The following is an 18,877-nucleotide window of genomic DNA, read 5'->3' on the forward strand; positions in this document are numbered from 1 at the left end:
CTCTCTCTCACTCTCTCTCACTCTCTCTCCCTCTCTCATGCTCTCTCTCTAATGCCCCTCTTCCTTCTCTCACTTTCCCATGCCCCCTGTCTCTCTCTCACTCTCTCACTCTCCCCCTCTCTCATGCTCCCTCTCTAATGCCCCCTCTTCCTTCTCTCACTTTCCCATGCCCCCTGTCTATCCCTCTCTCACTCTCTTTCTCTCTCTTCCTCTCTGGTTGCACTACACACAGCGAGCAATCTTTCTAACAAGGAAAAGTTGGAATGAGCCCACGTGCTCAATTCTCAATATCATTCTTCTCCCCTCTTCCTTCACTTTCTCTCACCTATGTCCCTTGACAATGGAAATTGACAGCTCTGTTTTTGCAAAGCTTTGGCGAAAGGTGTGTGTGTGTGTGTGTGTGTGTGTGTGTGTGTGTGTGTGTGTGTGTGTGTGTGTGTGTGTGTGTGTGTGTGTGTGTGTGTGTGTGTGTGTGTGTGTGTGTGTGTGTGTGTGTGTGTGTGTGTGTGTGTGTGTGTGTGTGTGTGTGAGTGAGTGACTTCTTCTTCTGTTTCTGTGTTACTTCTTCTTCTGTTTCTGTCATTTGCAAATGGTTGTTGGTAACAACCGTTGGCAGTCGTCATTAACTTAGCAGACTCGGGGCTTGTGAAGTTGTTGTCGTTCAGGAATTCAGGGAAAGGGAGTATTTGGTGGAAATATTTTGGGTGACCAAATATTTGGGGAATTTCGCAAAAAGGGAGTATTTTTGTTACGGAATGTAAGGAGGCTGTTATAATTGAACGAATTTCAGGGCAAACGAGAGTTTTTGGTTTTATTAATTTATATGGCAGAATTCCAAAAAATTGTGAGGAAGATTGGAGTTGCGGTACTTTTGGGTAATGTTTGATGGGATGTTAGGGGAGGTGGGTTGCGGGGTCGGGAGTTCGGGCAGACAAAGCCCACTTGCTGCTGTGATTGCGCTGTTATTTGTAAGAAATAAATTATTCTGACTGTTTAAAGATGGCGGGTTTGGTGTTCATTTTCATTCATTGAGTTTTTTTGACTTCCGTTTCTGGGTTCCTATCCAGGTTCCTCTTGATGACTCCATCATTGCTCTTTCTTTTTATATATATAATATTTATTTTTATTTTTATTTTTTTCCTTCTGGTTCCTTCTGATGACTCCAATGCAGTATTTGGTTTTCCATTTCATATACAGTCACGTGAAAAAGTAAGTACACCCCGTGTAAAGTTTTGACTTTTTCAACATATTTCAACATACAGCTATTTGATCTTCATTTCGACAATATTGAGAGATAAAGGTGATATAATATAACAAATATCACGAAACATTTACATTTTGTAGTCCATTGTATAATTTAAATAAACATAAATGCAAATTTCGCATGTGGAAAAAGTAAGTACACCCCTACATTTATCACTACTTCAAATACCTAAAATTAGAATCAGGTGCACCAGCTCAGGAGCAAATGATTAGAACATCGTTAGAGAGGATCTTGGAGGAACCTGTCTTATTTAAACCTCAGACATTTAGTTTGGTTTGCTCTTTGTTGTTGAAGTGTGCGGCGTCACAATGCCAAGATCAAACGAGCTCTATGAGGCCTTCAAAAGAAGGTTATAGATGCCTACAAGTCTGCGAAGGGATTTAAATAGATCTCCAAACAATTTGAAATCAATCATTCGACTGTTCGGAAGATAATGTACAAGTGGAGAAGATTCCAAACAACTGCCAACTTGTTCATGCCAGGCCACCCCAGCAAGTTCAGCCCGAGAGCAGACCGCAAGATGCTGAAAGAAGTCTCTAAGAACCCCATAATGTCATCACGGGACCTACAGGTAGCTCTTGCCACTGTTGATGTCAAAGTGCACGAGTCTACCATCAGAAAGAGGCTGCACAAATTTGATCTACATGGGAGGTGTGCCAGGAGGAAACCTTTGCTGTCCAGAAAGAACATCAGGGCAAGACTAAAGTTTGCCAATGAACACCAAGGCAAAGACCGGCACTTCTGGAACAATGTGCTCTGGACAGATGAGTCAAAGGTAGAGCTATTTGGCCACAGTACCAGAAGAAATGTTTGGCGAAAACCAAAGACAGCATTTGACCACAAGAACCTGATACCAACTGTAAAGCATGGTGGTGGAAATATTATGGTTTGGGGCAGCTTTGCTGCATCAGGGCCTGGGCAGCTCACCATCATAGAATCCACTATGAATTCTTCATTGTACCAGACGGTGCTTGAGGATAATGTGAGGCCATCTGTCGGCAAGTTGAAGCTCAACCGAAGGTGGACCTTGCAACATGACAATGACCCTAAACATACCAGTAAATCCACCAAGGAATGGCTGAAAAGAAATAAATGGAGGGTTCTGGAATGGCCAAGTCAAAGCCCGGATCTAAATCCCATCGAGATGTTGTGGGGGGATTTGAAACGGGCTGTGCATGCAAGAAACCCCTCAAACATCGCACAGCTGAAAGAATTCTGCATGGAGGAGTGGGCAAAAATTTCTCCCAGTCGATGTCAGAGACTGGTAGACAGTTATAAGAAACGCCTACTTGAGGTTGTTTCTGCCAAAGGGGGCAATATCACCTATTAGAGCCAAGGGTGTACTTACTTTTTCCACATGCGAAATTTGCATTTATGTTTATTTATATTATACAATGGACTACAAAATGTAAATGTTTCATGATATTTGTTGTATTATATCACCTTTATCTATCAATATTGTTGAAATGAAGATCAAATAGCTGTATGTTGAAATATGTTGAAAAAGTCAAAACTTTACATGGGGTGTACTTACTTTTTCACGTGACTGTATATATATATATATGCAGGGTGTTTCAAAAAGATGGACCCAATTTCAAAGCAGTATATTTCACGATGGCAACACGTTACAATTACACAAAAAGTTACAAACGGTTTAATGAGTTATCAAGTTTTACTAACCATTTTATAAATGTTCTTTGTGCCCTCCACCTGCTGCAAGGACAACATCGAGACGATAGTTGAATTCGTCCCAAACGTCTCTCAGAGTGTCTTCTTTCACTGAAGTCACCGCTGCCGTGATTCTGTTTTTGAGTTCATCCAGATTAGTCGCTAATGGTGGCACAAAAACACGGTCTTTGACGTATCCCCACAAGAAAAAGTCGCAGGGTGTAATGTCTGGGGATCTTGGGGGCCAAGAGTGTAACACCAAGTCTTGGGGTCCCGTGCGACCTATCCAACGTTGAGGCAGAGTGTCATTTAGAAAACGTCGAACCTGCACGTGCCAATGTGGCGGTGCTCCGACTTGCTGAAAAATGAAGTCATCGGAATCTTCATTAAGTTGTGGAAAGAGCCAGTTCTGCAGCATTTTGAGATAGGTTTGCCCCGTAACTGTTTTTCCCTCGAAAAAGAAAGGGCCATAAACCTTTATTTGAGAAACGGCACAAAACACGTTCACTTTCGGGGAATCACGCTCACGCTCATGCTCTGCATACATACATACATACATATATATATATATATATATATATATATATATATATATATATATATATATATATATATATATATATATATATATATATATATACATACATACATACATACATACATACATACATACATACATACATACATACATACATACAAAAATACATACAATCATACATACATACATACATACATATATATATATATATATATATAACTGAGAAATAGTAGAAACTCCACAGTACGAGCAGGGCGTCTCATTTGCATTAAATAAATAATCGGGAGATTAAATCAGACGCGGGCGTAGCTTCAGGATGGTCGATCTTTAATTTTCGACAAGCTTTCGACCAACAAAGGTCTTCTTCTTAGTCGTCCCCAAGTTCAGCGGAAGTGAAGCGCAGCCTTAATGCAGCCAGTGAAGCGCAGCCAGCGAAGTGAATTATATATATATAATTAAATTGATATATGTGGGAAAATTACATGACCAGACCAGGAATCGAACCCAGGTCCTCTGGAAAACCATACCAGGAATCTGGAAGACCAGGAATCGAACCCAGGTCCTCTGGAAAACCATACCAGTGCTCTGCTATCTGGTTGACCCTGACCAAGCTTGCAATTTTCCCATACATATGATTGGCACTCTCTTTCCATCAATGCTTCTGGGGAACTCGCTGCCAACCATCGGAGCACCAACAGCCTGAACACGAGAGGGTCTTCCTCCAATGGGGGGACAAATCCATGTCCTCTATTATAAACACCACTGGGGGCATAGAAACACAATTAAATAAATGAACAGGATTATAACTAATTAATTGACAGATGTGGGACGATGGCAGAGCACTGGTACGGTTCCCCAGAGGACCTGGGTTCGATTTCTGGTCTGGGCATCTAATTTTTCCATATATACCAATTTCATTATTTATAATCCTGTTCATTCATATAATCTATCTATAATTCCAGTAATCTCTGTATGTCTGTGTGTATGTCTGTTTGTCTGTGACCGCTGTTTCTCGACAACCACGGGTCCGATATACTTGAAACTTGCCAGGTATATTGCTGGGGACCCGAGGATGTGCCTTTTCAAGGTTTCATATTAATCGGAGAAGTAGTTACCGAGCTATGGCGATTTAGCCGTTCGCCGTTCGCTTTGGCTTTGCGAATGGACCAAACCATTTCATGTAAATAGAGGGGGGGGGGTTCTGTGGTCGTTGCGAATGGACCAAACCATTTCATGTAAATAGAGGGGGGGGGTTCTGTGGTCGTTACTGCCACGTGGTTTCAAAGTTTTTTTTGTTGTTGTTTGCACGCATGTTTTTTTGCACGCACGTACGGGCACCCACGTACGGGCACGTCCTAGTTCATATAATTGCTTCACTACATCCCCAGTGCTGTTATTGTGAAGAGGAAATGTCTTGGAGCAACAACAACTCAGCTGCGAAGTGGAAGGCCACACAAGCTCACATAAATGGACCGCCGAGTGCTGGAGCGCGTAGCGCATAAAAAAAATGTCTGTCCTCGGTTGCAACACTCACTACTGAGTTCCAAACTGCCTCTGGAAGCAATGTCTGCACAAGAACTGTTCGTCGGAGCTTCATGAAATGGGCTTCCATGGCCGAGCAGCCACACACAAGCCAAAGATCACCATGAGCAATGCCAAGCGTCGGCTGGAGTGGTGTAAAGCTCGCCGCCGTTGGACTCTGGAGCAGTGCAAATGCGTTCTATGGAGTGATGAATCACGCTTCACCATCTGGCAGTCCAAGGAGCGAATGTGGGATTGGCGGATGCCAGGGGATCACTACCTGCCACATTGCATAGTGCCAACTGTAAAGTTTGGTGGAGGAGGAATAATGGTCTGGGGCTGTTTTTCATCGTTCGGGCTTGGCCCATTAGTTCCAGTGAATGGAAATCTTAATGTTGCAGCATACAATGACATTCTCGATGATTGTGTGCTTCCAACTTTGTGGCAACAGTTTGGGGAAGGCCCTTTCCTGTTTCAGCATGACAATGCCCCCATGCACAAAGTGAGGTCCATACAGAAATGGTTTGTTGAGATTGGTGTGGAAGAACTTGACTGGCCTGCGCAGAGCCCTGACCTCAACCCCATAGAACACCTTTGGGATGAATTGGAACGCTGACTGCGAGCCAGGCCTAATCGCCCAACATCAGTGCCCGACCTCACTAAAACTCTTGTGACTGAATGGAGGCAAATCCCTGCAGCAATGTTCCAACATCTAGTGCAAAGCCTTCCCAGAAGAGTGGAGGCTGTTATAGCAGCAAAGGCGGGAGCAACTCCATATTAACACTTGATTTTGGAATGAGATGTGTGATGTTCGGGTGTCCACATACTTGTGGTCATGTGGTGTCTCCCCTAGGAATTTGTTTTGAAAGCCATTAATTAGATGTATTGGCCGACGTATATTCCAAGTTTCAGCTAGTTTCAATGTATAGCCTTGGAGATATGAGCGCCAACACATTTTGGGCGGATGGACGGACTGACAGACACCAACATGAATTCGAGGGTTTTCTAAATAAAACTCAATAATGCGGAAACGGAGGTTGCTGAAATTTGGAACGTATCATCTCGACTTACAAAGCATTTACTTCTGAAATTTGCAGCCGATTCTATTTGGTAGAAGCCGAGAAAAAAATTTCAGTCCCTATGTTGAAGTTTCATACAGAGAAATGATGCCATATAAAGGAGGGGCGCTTTGCACCTCCCTTGATAACCTCCTTTGTAGTACCTTGTCAAATCAAACACCTGAAAGTCGAGATACACCACATCCACTGCACTTCCCTCATCCACCCACCCAGAAACTACTTACATAGAACTCCAAGAAATTTGCTGAACATGATCTCCCTTTGGTAAATCCATGCTGGACTACCTTCAATTAGTTGGAAATTATTCAAATGGTCCCCAATCTATTCCTTGATTAAGGTCTCGAATACATTTCCCACATCTGAAGTCGAGCTGAAAGGTCTATATTTGCAAAATTCTTCTCTGGAACCTTTCTTAAATAATGGTGTTACATTCGCTACTCTCTAATGTTCTTGTACCTGTCCTACCTCCGCGAACACCTCGTTCATCTGCTCTGCCACCTGCTCAAATCTCAAAGATGCATGTTATCCGGCCCTGGATCTTTATCATCCCTTCATTTTTCTAGCTGATTATTAATTTCCTTTACTCGGACTTGGATCTCTTCCGAAAGCCCTTGCTCACTCCCGAGATAGACACTCTCCACTATTGAAAGTTCCGCTGACTTCCTGTGTCAGTGTAGATGTGCAGTCATGTGCCTTTATTTTTCAGGAGTGGCTTCCATCTGGCCACTTTCCCATAAAGCCTACATTTGTCACCTCCCTCACCAAGGCCCTTCTTGCCCGGTTGTTCAGTTTGGTCAGATGGCCAGCTCAAGAAAGAGTCTGGATAGTTCCATATTCTTTCCATTTCATAAATATGGAGCTCAGTGTGCTCTTGGGAACTTTCAACACTCTAGAAATGTTTATACCCTTCCCCAGATCTATGCCTCCTCACAATTATCTCCGAGTTCTACAGACAGTTCCTTGGACTTCATGGTGGAGTCTACTCTGGGTACCAGTGACGCCATCTTTTATGATTATGCTGCTTTTCTCACATTGGAATTTCCTCCTCCCCCTGGATGTGAACTGTTGGGTTTTGTCTGAGCTCTATCCTTTTTATATGATGAGCACCAAGCAAGGAAGCAGCACATACCAAATATATAACAAGAAATAGAGCAATCAGAGATTGCAAACCCTCACCAGGATGTATTTTCAGTGGTTCATAAGGCTTTTGTGTTAAAACAAATATGGCGGCCGAACCACGTGACCGATTACGTCATCATTATTTTTTTCTCCACCAATTTATGCCGACATGGCGCTCAAGAAATTTCATCTTGATTGGATGAAGTTTTGTACTTGTTGAATTATGACATCATAATGGAGGCACCTATGACATCATCATTAACATATTTTATTCCCCATGGAGAGTTCTTTACAATGAGCCATGTGTCAATTTTTTCTATTCAGCACTTTCGGAGATATAGAGGTGCAAAGTTTTTCGATTTTTCCAAGACGGCGGCCGAACCACGTGACCTATGACGTCATAATTATAATTAGAAAATTATACAGGTGGAGTTGCACCTATGGTGAAAATTTCCTGTCAATCGGATCAACGGTTGCAGAGATAATCATATTTATTCTGTGCGGACAAACATTCAAAGACAGACAGACAAATGAAAAATCACTCATAGAGCGACACTTGGCAAAAGAGAACAAAGGAGAATGGCACTCAGTAGAGCATCCTTTTGACCTTTTATATAATTGGTGGTTGAATTCAGTTAGCTGACATGAAAATCCTATTCAAATTTCAAGTCAATCGGATGAAAATTGAGGCATTTAGAAATTTGAAAAAAGTAGTTGACCTTCCACCTATTATGACCTTTTGGCCTATGCTGATCTCAAAAATAGTTGTTGGTTGAATTCAGTTAACTGATATGTAAATCCCATTCAAATTTCAAGTGAATCGAATGAAAATTGAGGATTTTAGAAATTTGAAATTGGTGTTCACCTTTGACGTATGGTGATCCCAAAAATAGTTGGTGGTTGAAATTAGTTTGCTGATATGTAAATCCCATTCAAATTTCAAGTGAATCGGATGAAAATTGAGGATTTTAGAAATTTGAAATTGGTGTTGACCTTTGGCCTATATTGACCTTTTGGCCGATGTTGATCTCATCAATAGTTGGTGGTTGAATTCAGTTCGCCGATATGTAAATCCTCTTCAAATTTCAAGTCAATTGGATGAAAATTGACGATTTTAGAAATTCAAAAAAAAGTGGTTGACCTTTGGCTTACGTTGACCTCTTGGCCGATGCTGATCTCAAAAATAGTTGATTGGTGAATTCAGTTAGCTGATGTGAAAATCCCATTCAAATTTCAAGTGAATCGTATGAAAATTGAGGATTTTAGAAATAAAAAAGTGGTTGACCTGTGGCCTACGTTGACCTTTTAGCCTACGCTTATCTCAAAAATAGTTGGTGGTTGAATTCAGTAAGCCGATATGTAAATCCTATTCAAATTTCAAGTCATTCGGATGAAAATTGAGGATTTTAGAAATTTGAAATGGTTGTTGACCTTTGGCCTATGTTGACCTTTTGGCCTATGCTGATCTCAAAAATAGTTGGTGGTTGAATTCAGTTTGCCGATATGTCAATCCTCTTCAAATTTGAAGTCAATCGGATGAAAATTGAGGATTTTAGAAATTTTGAAATGGTTGTTGACCTTTGGCCTATGCTGGTCTCAAAAATAGTTGGTGGTTTAATTAAGTAAGCCGATATGTAAATCCTATTCAAATTTCAAGTCAATCGATGAAAATTGAGGCATTTAGAAATTTGAAAAAAGTAGTTGACCTTTCACCTATTATGACCTTTTGGCCTATGCTGATCTCAAAAATAGTTGTTGGCTAATTCAGTTCGCCGATATGTAAATCCTATTCAAATTTCAAGTCAATCGATGAAAATTGAGGATTTTAGAAATTTGAAAAAAGTAGTTGACCTTTCACCTATTATGACCTTTTGGCCTATGCTGATCTCAAAAATAGTTGTTGGCTAATTCAGTAAGCCGATATGTAAATCCTATTCAAATTTCAAGTCAATCGATGAAAATTGAGGATTTTAGAAATTTGAAATTGTTGTTGACCTTTGGCCTATGTCGACCTTTTGACCCCAAAAATATATAGGATTTTGTCGGACCACGAACTCTACCATTTGGTAAAGTTTCGTGAAGATCGGTTTAAAATTGTGACCTGTAGGCAAGTTTAAGTGAGCGGACGGACAAACACACAAACAAACAAACAAACACACACACACACACACACACACACACACACACACACACACACACACACACACACACACACACACACACACACACACACACACACACACACACACACCGGAGTGATCAACATACTTGCAATTTTTTTTTTTTTTTTTGCCAAGTAACAAACAGACTCAAATGCAATACCCCCTCCTCTGGCGAGGGTAACAAGGCTCAGATGGGGCCGAGTTCAAACCTCTGACCTTCCCGACCATTATGGATGCTCCAACCATTATGCCGATTCTGGTTATTATATGACAAATAGCCCTGAGTGCGCTGATCTGCATCTCTTGAGGTTGTAGTTCAGAACTCTACCGATTTGGGGGAATCCCCCAAGAGGCCCCTGGACCCCCTGGGCAGGCCCCTGATCCGAAATCGAAAAATCTACGACAGCATTCCTGTGGACCATCGAGTAAAGCGACTGAATCAGGTTTCAGAGCAATCTGTTGGTAAACAAGCATTCTGAGTATTGCGCTGCAATACATGTCTACCGGCAGTCTGTCGTCCGGAAAACTCTTGGGGAAATTACCAAGGGTTATTCACCCACAGGTTCTGAATCGTTCCCAATGGCTAATTACCTCAGGACGGGCTGACCTGTGATTCGCACTCGGGACTTCGATTTATACACCTTGCAGACAGGTGAGCAGAAGCACCTGTAAAATTACAAGGGGGTAAGTTGTTGATAAAGAACCTTTCGAGTCGCTCAGTATCAGTAATTTATTATATTTTCCGGTTCACGATCAATGATCGATGTGTATATATATATATATGTTGCTCGGCTTGGCTCCGCCCCTCACGAAAGCACGCGCTGTCGCGCTTTTGACGTTCGCGAGACGAGGCTGAGGGCGAGCGGTGCGGCTTGAGGAGAACTCTGGAATAAAGAAGATATCCTTTTTTTAAAATATTTTCGTTTAATGAACGATATCTCCCAAACCACGTGCCCTATCGCAAATTCCAAAAGGACATTTTAGTGCTGAACAGATCTGTGAAGTTTCCCCTTGATTGGATCAAAAATGAGGGAGGGGCTCAGTTTTAAAGGTTCATGCTTAAAAACGTCATAACTCTGAAACCATGTGATGCATGACGTCATGCTCGCTGACTTTTTTGTTCGTCGTGGGTATGCGATTTTGCCTGCAAAGTTTGGCCTCGATCTGTTTAGCCGTTGCAGAGAAAAAGGGGGTTTCGTGTTTTCACAAAAAACAATATGGCGGGCGAACCACGTGACCTGTGACCGTAATTACCATTAAAATATTATAGTCCGAGTCCCTCCTATGGTGAAAATTTGATCTCAATCGGTCCAATTATTGCAGAGAAATTGGTTTTTAAAGGAAATTAAAACTTAAAATGGCACTGAGTTAAGGATCATCAGAATCATCAGAATTACCAAAGTTCAAAGTGCCATAACTTTGTCAAAAATGATCGAAACGTCGTGAAGTTCGAACTTGTCCTGTAACTTATCATAAGGAAACGATGTGCCAAGTTTGAAATCATTAGCATTAAGCGTTTAGAAAAAAAGTCCGGAAAACTGTTCTTTGCATGACGGACTGACGGACTGATGGACGGACTGACGGCGTGCAAACCTATAGTCCTTCCGGTGTACACCGGTAGTAGTTAGGCAGCTTAGCAATTTTTGGGGGAACGACTTTACAAAAGTACCATTTTTATTTTAGTGCTTCATTGGACCATAAACAAACCACCTTTAGACCATATGCAACCTTCATTGGACCATATGCAATAGAATTAGGACCGGAGGCAAGACATATACAGTGTTTGACTTTTGCGCAAATACGACTCGCACAGCATAATATCGAGCAATACATTCATGCAAACAAATCATCAGCTCATGGAGTTAGACTAAAATCGTAAATACATAAATTGCTGGACAAATTACCTTGAACAACATGTCTGTTCTTAAGCTATATTGTCATTACATCCTTGTAGTTGCGTACATGTTAGATATATGAGAGGTGCGCGAGTCACAAGTATAACACATTTGTATAAACACTCGGTATTATATTACTAATTATTATTACATGGAAGCGTAAGATGTATTATGCAGGCATGCACAAGTTTTACAAATAACACTGCATGTAATGAAATAAAGGTTAGCCTCCTTGTTGAAAAGATATACATAATTGGTTTTTGTCCAATAAAAAGGTGAAGAACACTGTATATTTCTTGCCTCCGGTCCTAAATCTATTGTATATGGTCTAATGGACCACCAAAATAAAAATGGCGCTTTTGTCAAGCCGTTCCCCATTTTCGATAAATATGCTGCTAAGCTCCCTGACTATAGGGGGCTAATAAGGGACGAGTCGAGATCCAGAGTTTGGGGGTTAACCAGTTATCTGCAAGACTTGTTTTAACCATAAAATGTTGTTTTTTCAATGCAAGTGCACAGATAAATGCTTCTCTTTCCAGTGATAACTCAAAATAGAATTTTCATACATCCTTTAATGAAATTTAGGTCGTTTTGGAAACCAACAATCACTGGCCTTGTGTGTGACACACACGCACGACCAGGGAAGGTATGCTCACATACGACCTACGATCTGATGATCCCATCGAGCGTGAACCGAGAAAGTATTGCTACCGGATATAGTACTTTGGTACAAAAGAAAAGAAGGAATTGCTGCTTGAGGTGTAAGTACCCAGCAATTTAGGCCTAAACAATGCAGAGATCCTGGAAGAGGGAGAGGGGTGATGATTTGTATCGGTGATGATTGTAACAACTGGAATGATGAAGAAGAACCTTAAAGATCTTTCAAACCAATCTTGGGAATATTACTACGAACGAACTGCAGTTGGACGCTGTCCGGCTCCATGATGATCCTGAAAAGAGCCCTCGGAACAAAACTGAGAACAAAACCTCACAGCTTGGTCCATGGATCGTGACCCGTCACCACAACGGTGGTGGATATACTTCCGAGACATGCGAGGGCTCCGTTTCACCTTATGAAACCCACATATGGAGATACCAACCAAATGCACACACAAATATGCCTGAATGAAGTGAAGACCGTACCCACGCTAATTTCACTTTTTTGAAATACCAACTTCTGTCCTGGAAGTCCTTGGTGTCCTTGTGTTTTATACTTCTCCCCGCCACCCCTTCCCACGCCTCCTCCCCCCAAGCCCTCTCCCTCCCACACATCTCCTTGCTCTTAAATGTTGTGTGCGCTCAAGTGTTTGTGTGCTTCCCCTTCTCTTGTCTTCTGCTCCCTCTTTTTATATATTTTGTTTGTCTGGTTGATTTGTATGTGAAGTAAATGTCAGCTCTTTCACGAGCCTCGATTCAGTATACAAAAAAAAGAAAAAAAGAAAGAAAAAAAGACAAACACACACACACACACACACACACACTACTCACAATAAGTTAGGGATATTGGCAGGTTTTTCGGTGTGGTTGATTTTGTGTATTAATTATGTTGAAAAACGTTGTTGGTCCTAATTCTATGATTATTAATGTGTGAAAAAACACAGCATTCTTGATTTCAATACCACAACCCTAACCGCTATAAAAAAAAGAAACTCACTCCCACAATATCCCTAACTTATTGTGAGTAGTGTGCAATATCTTGCAGAACCACAATATCCCCATGATTGTCATGGGGCCCGCAAGGCTAACCCCCGCTCTAGCAGGGAAAATGGCCTTAAAACGATCATTCATATATTCATATTGTGAGTTGTGTACGACACACACAAATGACACAGACACAGACACACAGAAACGACACACACAAACGACACACACACACAAACAACACACACACACAGAGACACACACACACAGAGACACACACACACAGAGACACACACACAAACGACACACACAAACGACACACACAAACGACACACACAAACGACACACACAAACGACACACACACACACAAACGACACAGACAAACAAACGACACACACACACAAACGACACAGACGCACCAATGACACACACACACAAATGACACACACAGACACACACACACAAATGACTGACAGACACACAAATGACTGACAGACACACACACAAATGACTGACAGACACACACAAACAACACAGATGCACAAACGACACACCAGCGACACACACAAATGACACACTAGCAACACAGACACACACCAGCGACACACACACACACACAAGCGACACACACACATACACACACACACACATCTCACTCTCCATTAAAATATTCCGTCAGTCTCGATTACCCCTCTCCCTCTCCCTTTCCCTTTCCCTTTCCCTCCCACCACACCACCACCTACCTAATGTTCTGGCCAAAGCAAAATAATCCTCATCAAGTGTTACAAACGAGATTCCATGTTGAGCAATAATAGCAACAGAAACAATAAATTATAATGTGTAAACATTCATTGCTTTGAGAAAAGTCCACACAATTAGCTTTCGATAGTCAAAGTAGTTTAGGGTTGGCGTCAGGAAGGGCATCCGGCCGTAAAACATTGCTTCAAAAAGGGGACCGAAAAACAACAACAACCACGGTTCCCGAAAAAGGCCAACCCCCGCTTTGCGGGGAAAAATGGCCTCTAAAGGTGGTTTTTTAGTCAAAGTACTTTTATTCGCTTTTCATTTGAGAAAAACAAAGTGTGAGCAGAACACAAAGATTAGTTACAAAGGACATGAATGGTACAAGCGAGGGAAAGGAATGACATCACGAATGTTAGGGATTCCCAACACATTTTGCAAGAGACGCTCAAAGCCCAATCCAAAACCTCCATGTGGCACAGATCCATACTTCCGGAGATCCAAATACCTGAAGAATGACACAAGAACAAGATAATGAAAATTATGTCACCCACAGGGTGAACCGTATCTTGCCAAAATGTGAAAATTTCGTTTTTTCGTCATGACGTCATCAAATGACGTCATAGCGTCAAACTGTTTACAGATCTGGGAAGCACTCATCAAGGGCATTCATATGAGGTATTACTCGATATGGTACCTACGATTTCAAAATTTGACCTTGGGGTCAATAATTTTCGACCTCCAGCGCTAACCATGAAGGTCAAGGCCGATCGCCACCAAAAACTAATCAGCTGAGCGCCGGACCATATACTAGATTCCCATGAAGTTTGGAGACGATCCGATCAAAGTTACTCAAAAAGAAAGATCTCATGAGATGTTAGAGAACGACCGGAAGGGTATAGTTGTGTTTCTATAAGAACAGTCAGAAGGATTTATAGTTCCGATGAAACAAATGTGAAGGCTCAGAGGAGCGAGTAAGAGAGAGAGGGGGGAGGAGTTGGAGGACCTTCATTTAGCCCTGTGGTCTCCCACCCTACCCAAAACCTCCCCCCTCAAAAAACATACACCTTTACTCCCTCTACCGCCCCGTCCCTCCTCTCTCCCCCCCAATAGTGTCATTTTCCTTCCATCCTCCTCAAAACCATTTTCTTCTCCCAATATGCCCCAGATATAGAGTCCAGAGAAAATCAGTTCCATCAGTTTTCAGAAGTGCGGTGAAAGGTAAGCAGCCTCTTAAGGTAGAAACTGGATTTTTCGTACTGCCCATCTAAACTTTCATTCCTTTTTCAAATTTGCAGAATCACCTCCTTGAATCTGCTGCTCTTTCCTCCGATATTCGGCCTCACAAAAATCCACAATTCCATGCTTCTCTTATCTTCACTTATCTCTGTTTCTACCTACAAGTATAGATATTTTATATTTCTTGATGTTGTGTGTCCCCATGTCCACCTGTACTAATCTACCCTGGTACGAGTATTCCTTACAGCTCATGTCCTTTGTTCTCCAGCTCTTCAATCACCGTGACCTTATTTAAGAGGAAAATAAGGAAAATTGTCTCTAAGAACAGTAAAAAGCCTACCCCTCATAAGTTATATTATACCCTCCTCCCCTCACCCTCGTATCTTCCTCCACCTCCATGATCAAAATAACAAACCCTTTTCTCCCTTTCAACTTATCAGCACTAACATACAGAGAATATAATGCAACATAGATAGAAGAAGAACCACAAAGCAGGGAGGGATGGGAATTATGGACTTACCAATGATAGCTGTCTAATAGTCCAAGCCTAAAGGGAAAATAAAGGAGATATTAAAAGTGAACGTGTGTCATTACAATAATTACCGGTGTGTTTCCTGTTGTTAAACTGTGACCATTTCGCACTCTCGGTGGCACTCAAGATGTTTATTCTCAGGATGGTACAAACTCAAACTTAAGGCGATGGTTACTACAATACGAGGTCAGAGACACCCACCTGTTCAAGCGTTCCTGCAAAACGGATTCTCTCTCCTCGCGTAAGCTTCCGCCGCACACTTCCCCAATGTCCGGGACGAGCAGATCCACGGAAGCAACCTGCGAAACCAATACGTAAAGCACGGTGTTCTACAGTCCACGCTCTCTCTCTCTCGTACAAGACTCCCCTTTACGCCCGTCCGATCACCTCTCTGCTTACCGTCATTTTGTTGTGTTCATCAATCTCATTCTGGCGTGCATAGAAGGGTTTTAATTCTTGAGGCCAGTCAGTCACAAAAACAGGGACGTCACCACAATAAGTGGCTAGGTAAAGCTCGTGCTCTCTTTGCAGGTCTTTCCCCCACTGTAGAATAAACAAATGTAACATCGGTGATCATTTGCACCGATTAAGTGGTCAGGTTTAGGAAGAAAAGACTTTGGATAATCGACGGGGATGAAAAGGTGAGGATGCAGGGGTGAGGCTTGATTGGTGGACCAAGGACCAACCTCAGGAAGAAAGTGAAAGGTCTTGGCACTGTTCTGTAGAATGTCAATTGCCTCAGAGTAGGTGATGCTGCCGGGGTAAAGATAAAAGCCGTAGGATTAAACCAAATGCACAAACGCAGCCTTACAATGAACAAAAAAAATACTTTTAGGAAGAAAAATAATGTTATTCGACTTGTTCAATATAAAGACAAGTACAGATACATTCAAAGTACACCGCCCCCATGACAAATAAATAAATAACATCCTCCAGCGCGGCATTGCCGGGACGCCTTCGGCACCCGGCGATACCGCCGTGCAGCACACATAGACGGTATTGGGAGGGAGAGGTGTACAATAATTGATTGATTAATTGCATAATTAAAATCAATAAATAGCAATCATAAAATAATTTCTTAATCAATTAGCTAATAGCATTCCTCAACCGCCAGTGTTTCATCCGAAGCTGTAACTTTTTGAAAATTAATTAAATAAGTCACGAATCTAGAAAAATTAAATAATTAATTGATTAAGCAATAAATAATCGATTAATTGATTCATCAATAAATCAAAAATATCCTTTATAGCCACATCACTTGGTCACTGTCATGTCCAAATATCAGCTTCTAGCTCAAAAGAGCCTGAGATATTTCCCAGATGAGAAAGAAAATAAATAAATGATTAATAATGAAAATAAATAAATAATAATCGTAAAATAATTAAAATATTAATCAATTGGCTAATATAATACCTAAACCACCACTGCTTCATCACAATCTGTAACTTTAAAAAAAAAAAAAATTAATCGAATAATTAAATAATTCTTCGATTAATTGATAAATCATTAAATCGAAAATAGCCTTTACAGCCAAATCACTTGTTCATGGTCATGTCCGAATATCAGCTTCCCAGCTCAAAAGATGAGCAGAGTCCATCAAATCTTAATAAACTGATAAACGTATTCCAGGGAGATCGAGACGATCCACGTTCACGCACACTCACGATTTAAAAGGAGCAGAGAGATGTTTATCAAGCTTGGCCTGAAAAATGAAGAAATCAGAGGATGTGAAACTAGACAGAGTGAAGCAAAAATACAAATATGCAAGTAGTGATAAAGCTCGGTCTGGCGCCCCACAAATGCAATCCCCCCAACTCCTCATCACCCACCCCAACCCTGTACTTTGCATACCTGATGCTGCGGTGCGGTGCATCGGCGCAATAATTCAAGATCACTGGAACACGAAGTCAGGATATGATGCACAACGGAGCAATACAGGCCCTCAATCTCCTACTGACAAGGAAAACGGGCAAAGAGTTGAGAGTAGGAGGAAGGAGGCCCTCTAAGAAAGCAACCAAGAAAGGGAGGTGGTGGTGGTTGCTGAATGGCTGGCAGTGAAAATATCAAGGTGTGAAACGGAGTCAAACATACCTGGATTACATCCTGCAGGCCCCGAGTAAAGGAGATCTCAGCTTCAACCATATGGAATTCTGCTAAGTGTCTTCGGCTTTGAGAGCTGTCTGCACGGAATGTCGGCCCGAATGTATATACTTTGCGAAACGCACTGCAATGAAGAACAGGTGAACACAAACCTTTGGTGAAAAACGTGATAGCGATACCCAAAAAACATTGCGGGTGCATCGGCAACATGTGTTGAACATGCATACTTTACTAATATATATATATATATATTGTTTGAATTTTGATAAACGTTATGGTTTCTGAACAATTTTCTTGGTTATTGATACGATCCAGAAAAACGCAGTCCATGCTCAACGTGGATTTCCATGTCTATTGATTTAGCCGATCTGTCAATACGACAAATGCTCGTCTGATCTGATGTTCTCTCGCTCAAGCCTACAATTGATATTTTGTTTTTGTTGGAGAAGACATATCGATTTTGTTGAGGAACATAACAGCATATCGATTTTGTTGAGGAAGGATGAAAGTGACTGGGTGAGAAGAGTGATGGAAATGAATGTAGAAGGAAGAGGACGGGGAAGACCGAGAAAGACTTGGCTAAAGATGGTGGAAGAAGAAATGCGGGTAAGGGGGTTAACAAGGAGAGATGCAGAAAATAGGGCAAAATGGAGAAGATTGTCATGGGGACCGCAAGGCTAACCCCCGCTCTAGCAGAGAAAATGGCCTTAAAATGCCTGTTGTTGTTGTTTAAAGGGGAAGAACCCAACCGCTCCGACCACCTCGACTTAAATCTATCCCTTAATATCCTACAAAATAGATATGCTATGTTTTTTCCGATTTGCGATTTAGAAAGTCGGTAATTTTGCAATTAAAGGTCGGAATCTTCTTCTTCATGATAAGCCGTGACATGACCTAATGAAAGTGACCGCCACTTCCGTATTGTTTACGGGTAACATCAAGGAACGTTTTAACTCAAACAGTGAATAATTTTCGATTTTCTACAAATATACCGTGTCGATGCATCCTTGGTGGTTTTCGTAACACAAACCGAGATGATTTCTTGCCACACTAATGGCCGAAAGATCCGAGAGTTGCCAGAAATTGGATGAGGTTTGTTCGAAATAGCTGAGTGTGGATCGGGCCTACAAAATGTTTGGTTTTGTGTGCGGAACATTTTACAGAAAAAAACCACCTTTAGAGGCCATTTTTCCCCGCAAGCGGGGGTTGGCCTTTTTCGGGGACCGTGGTTGTTGTTGTTTTTCGGTCCCCTTTTTGAAGCAATGTTTTACGGCCGGATGCCCTTCCTGACGCCAACCCTTTTTGCCGCCTTTAACGACAAACAGGGAATTACCAGTGAACTGGTACTCAATTAGCCGACCTCGGAAGGATGACAGG

The 18,877-nt window shown here is 41.7% G+C and overlaps 2 protein-coding genes across 3 annotated transcripts in view; one reads left to right on the top strand and one right to left on the bottom strand.

The window, feature by feature from the left end:
* The window catches only part of LOC137439605 (THAP domain-containing protein 1-like), a 270,238-nt gene that overhangs the window by 225,391 nt on the left and 25,970 nt on the right, over positions 1–18,877 (top strand). The window lies entirely within an intron of this gene.
* NARS2 (asparaginyl-tRNA synthetase 2, mitochondrial) overlaps positions 13,918–18,877 on the bottom strand; it is a 16,146-nt gene continuing 11,186 nt past the window's right edge. For both annotated transcript variants that reach the window (XM_068135511.2, XM_068135510.2), the window contains exons 8-15: positions 17,492–17,624; positions 17,252–17,350; positions 17,065–17,102; positions 16,087–16,153; positions 15,800–15,943; positions 15,602–15,699; positions 15,389–15,415; positions 13,918–14,137 (exon numbers count right to left, since the gene is read on the bottom strand). In XM_068135511.2, the coding sequence (XP_067991612.2) occupies positions 13,993–14,137; positions 15,389–15,415; positions 15,602–15,699; positions 15,800–15,943; positions 16,087–16,153; positions 17,065–17,102; positions 17,252–17,350; positions 17,492–17,624 (751 nt within the window). In that variant the 3' untranslated portion in view covers positions 13,918–13,992. The remainder of the gene's footprint in view (positions 14,138–15,388; positions 15,416–15,601; positions 15,700–15,799; positions 15,944–16,086; positions 16,154–17,064; positions 17,103–17,251; positions 17,351–17,491; positions 17,625–18,877) is intronic.

The sequence above is a fragment of the Myxine glutinosa genome, chromosome 14 (genome assembly GCF_964187855.1).
Source record: "Myxine glutinosa chromosome 14, kmMyxGlut1.1, whole genome shotgun sequence".
Lineage (NCBI taxonomy): Eukaryota > Metazoa > Chordata > Myxini > Myxiniformes > Myxinidae > Myxine > Myxine glutinosa.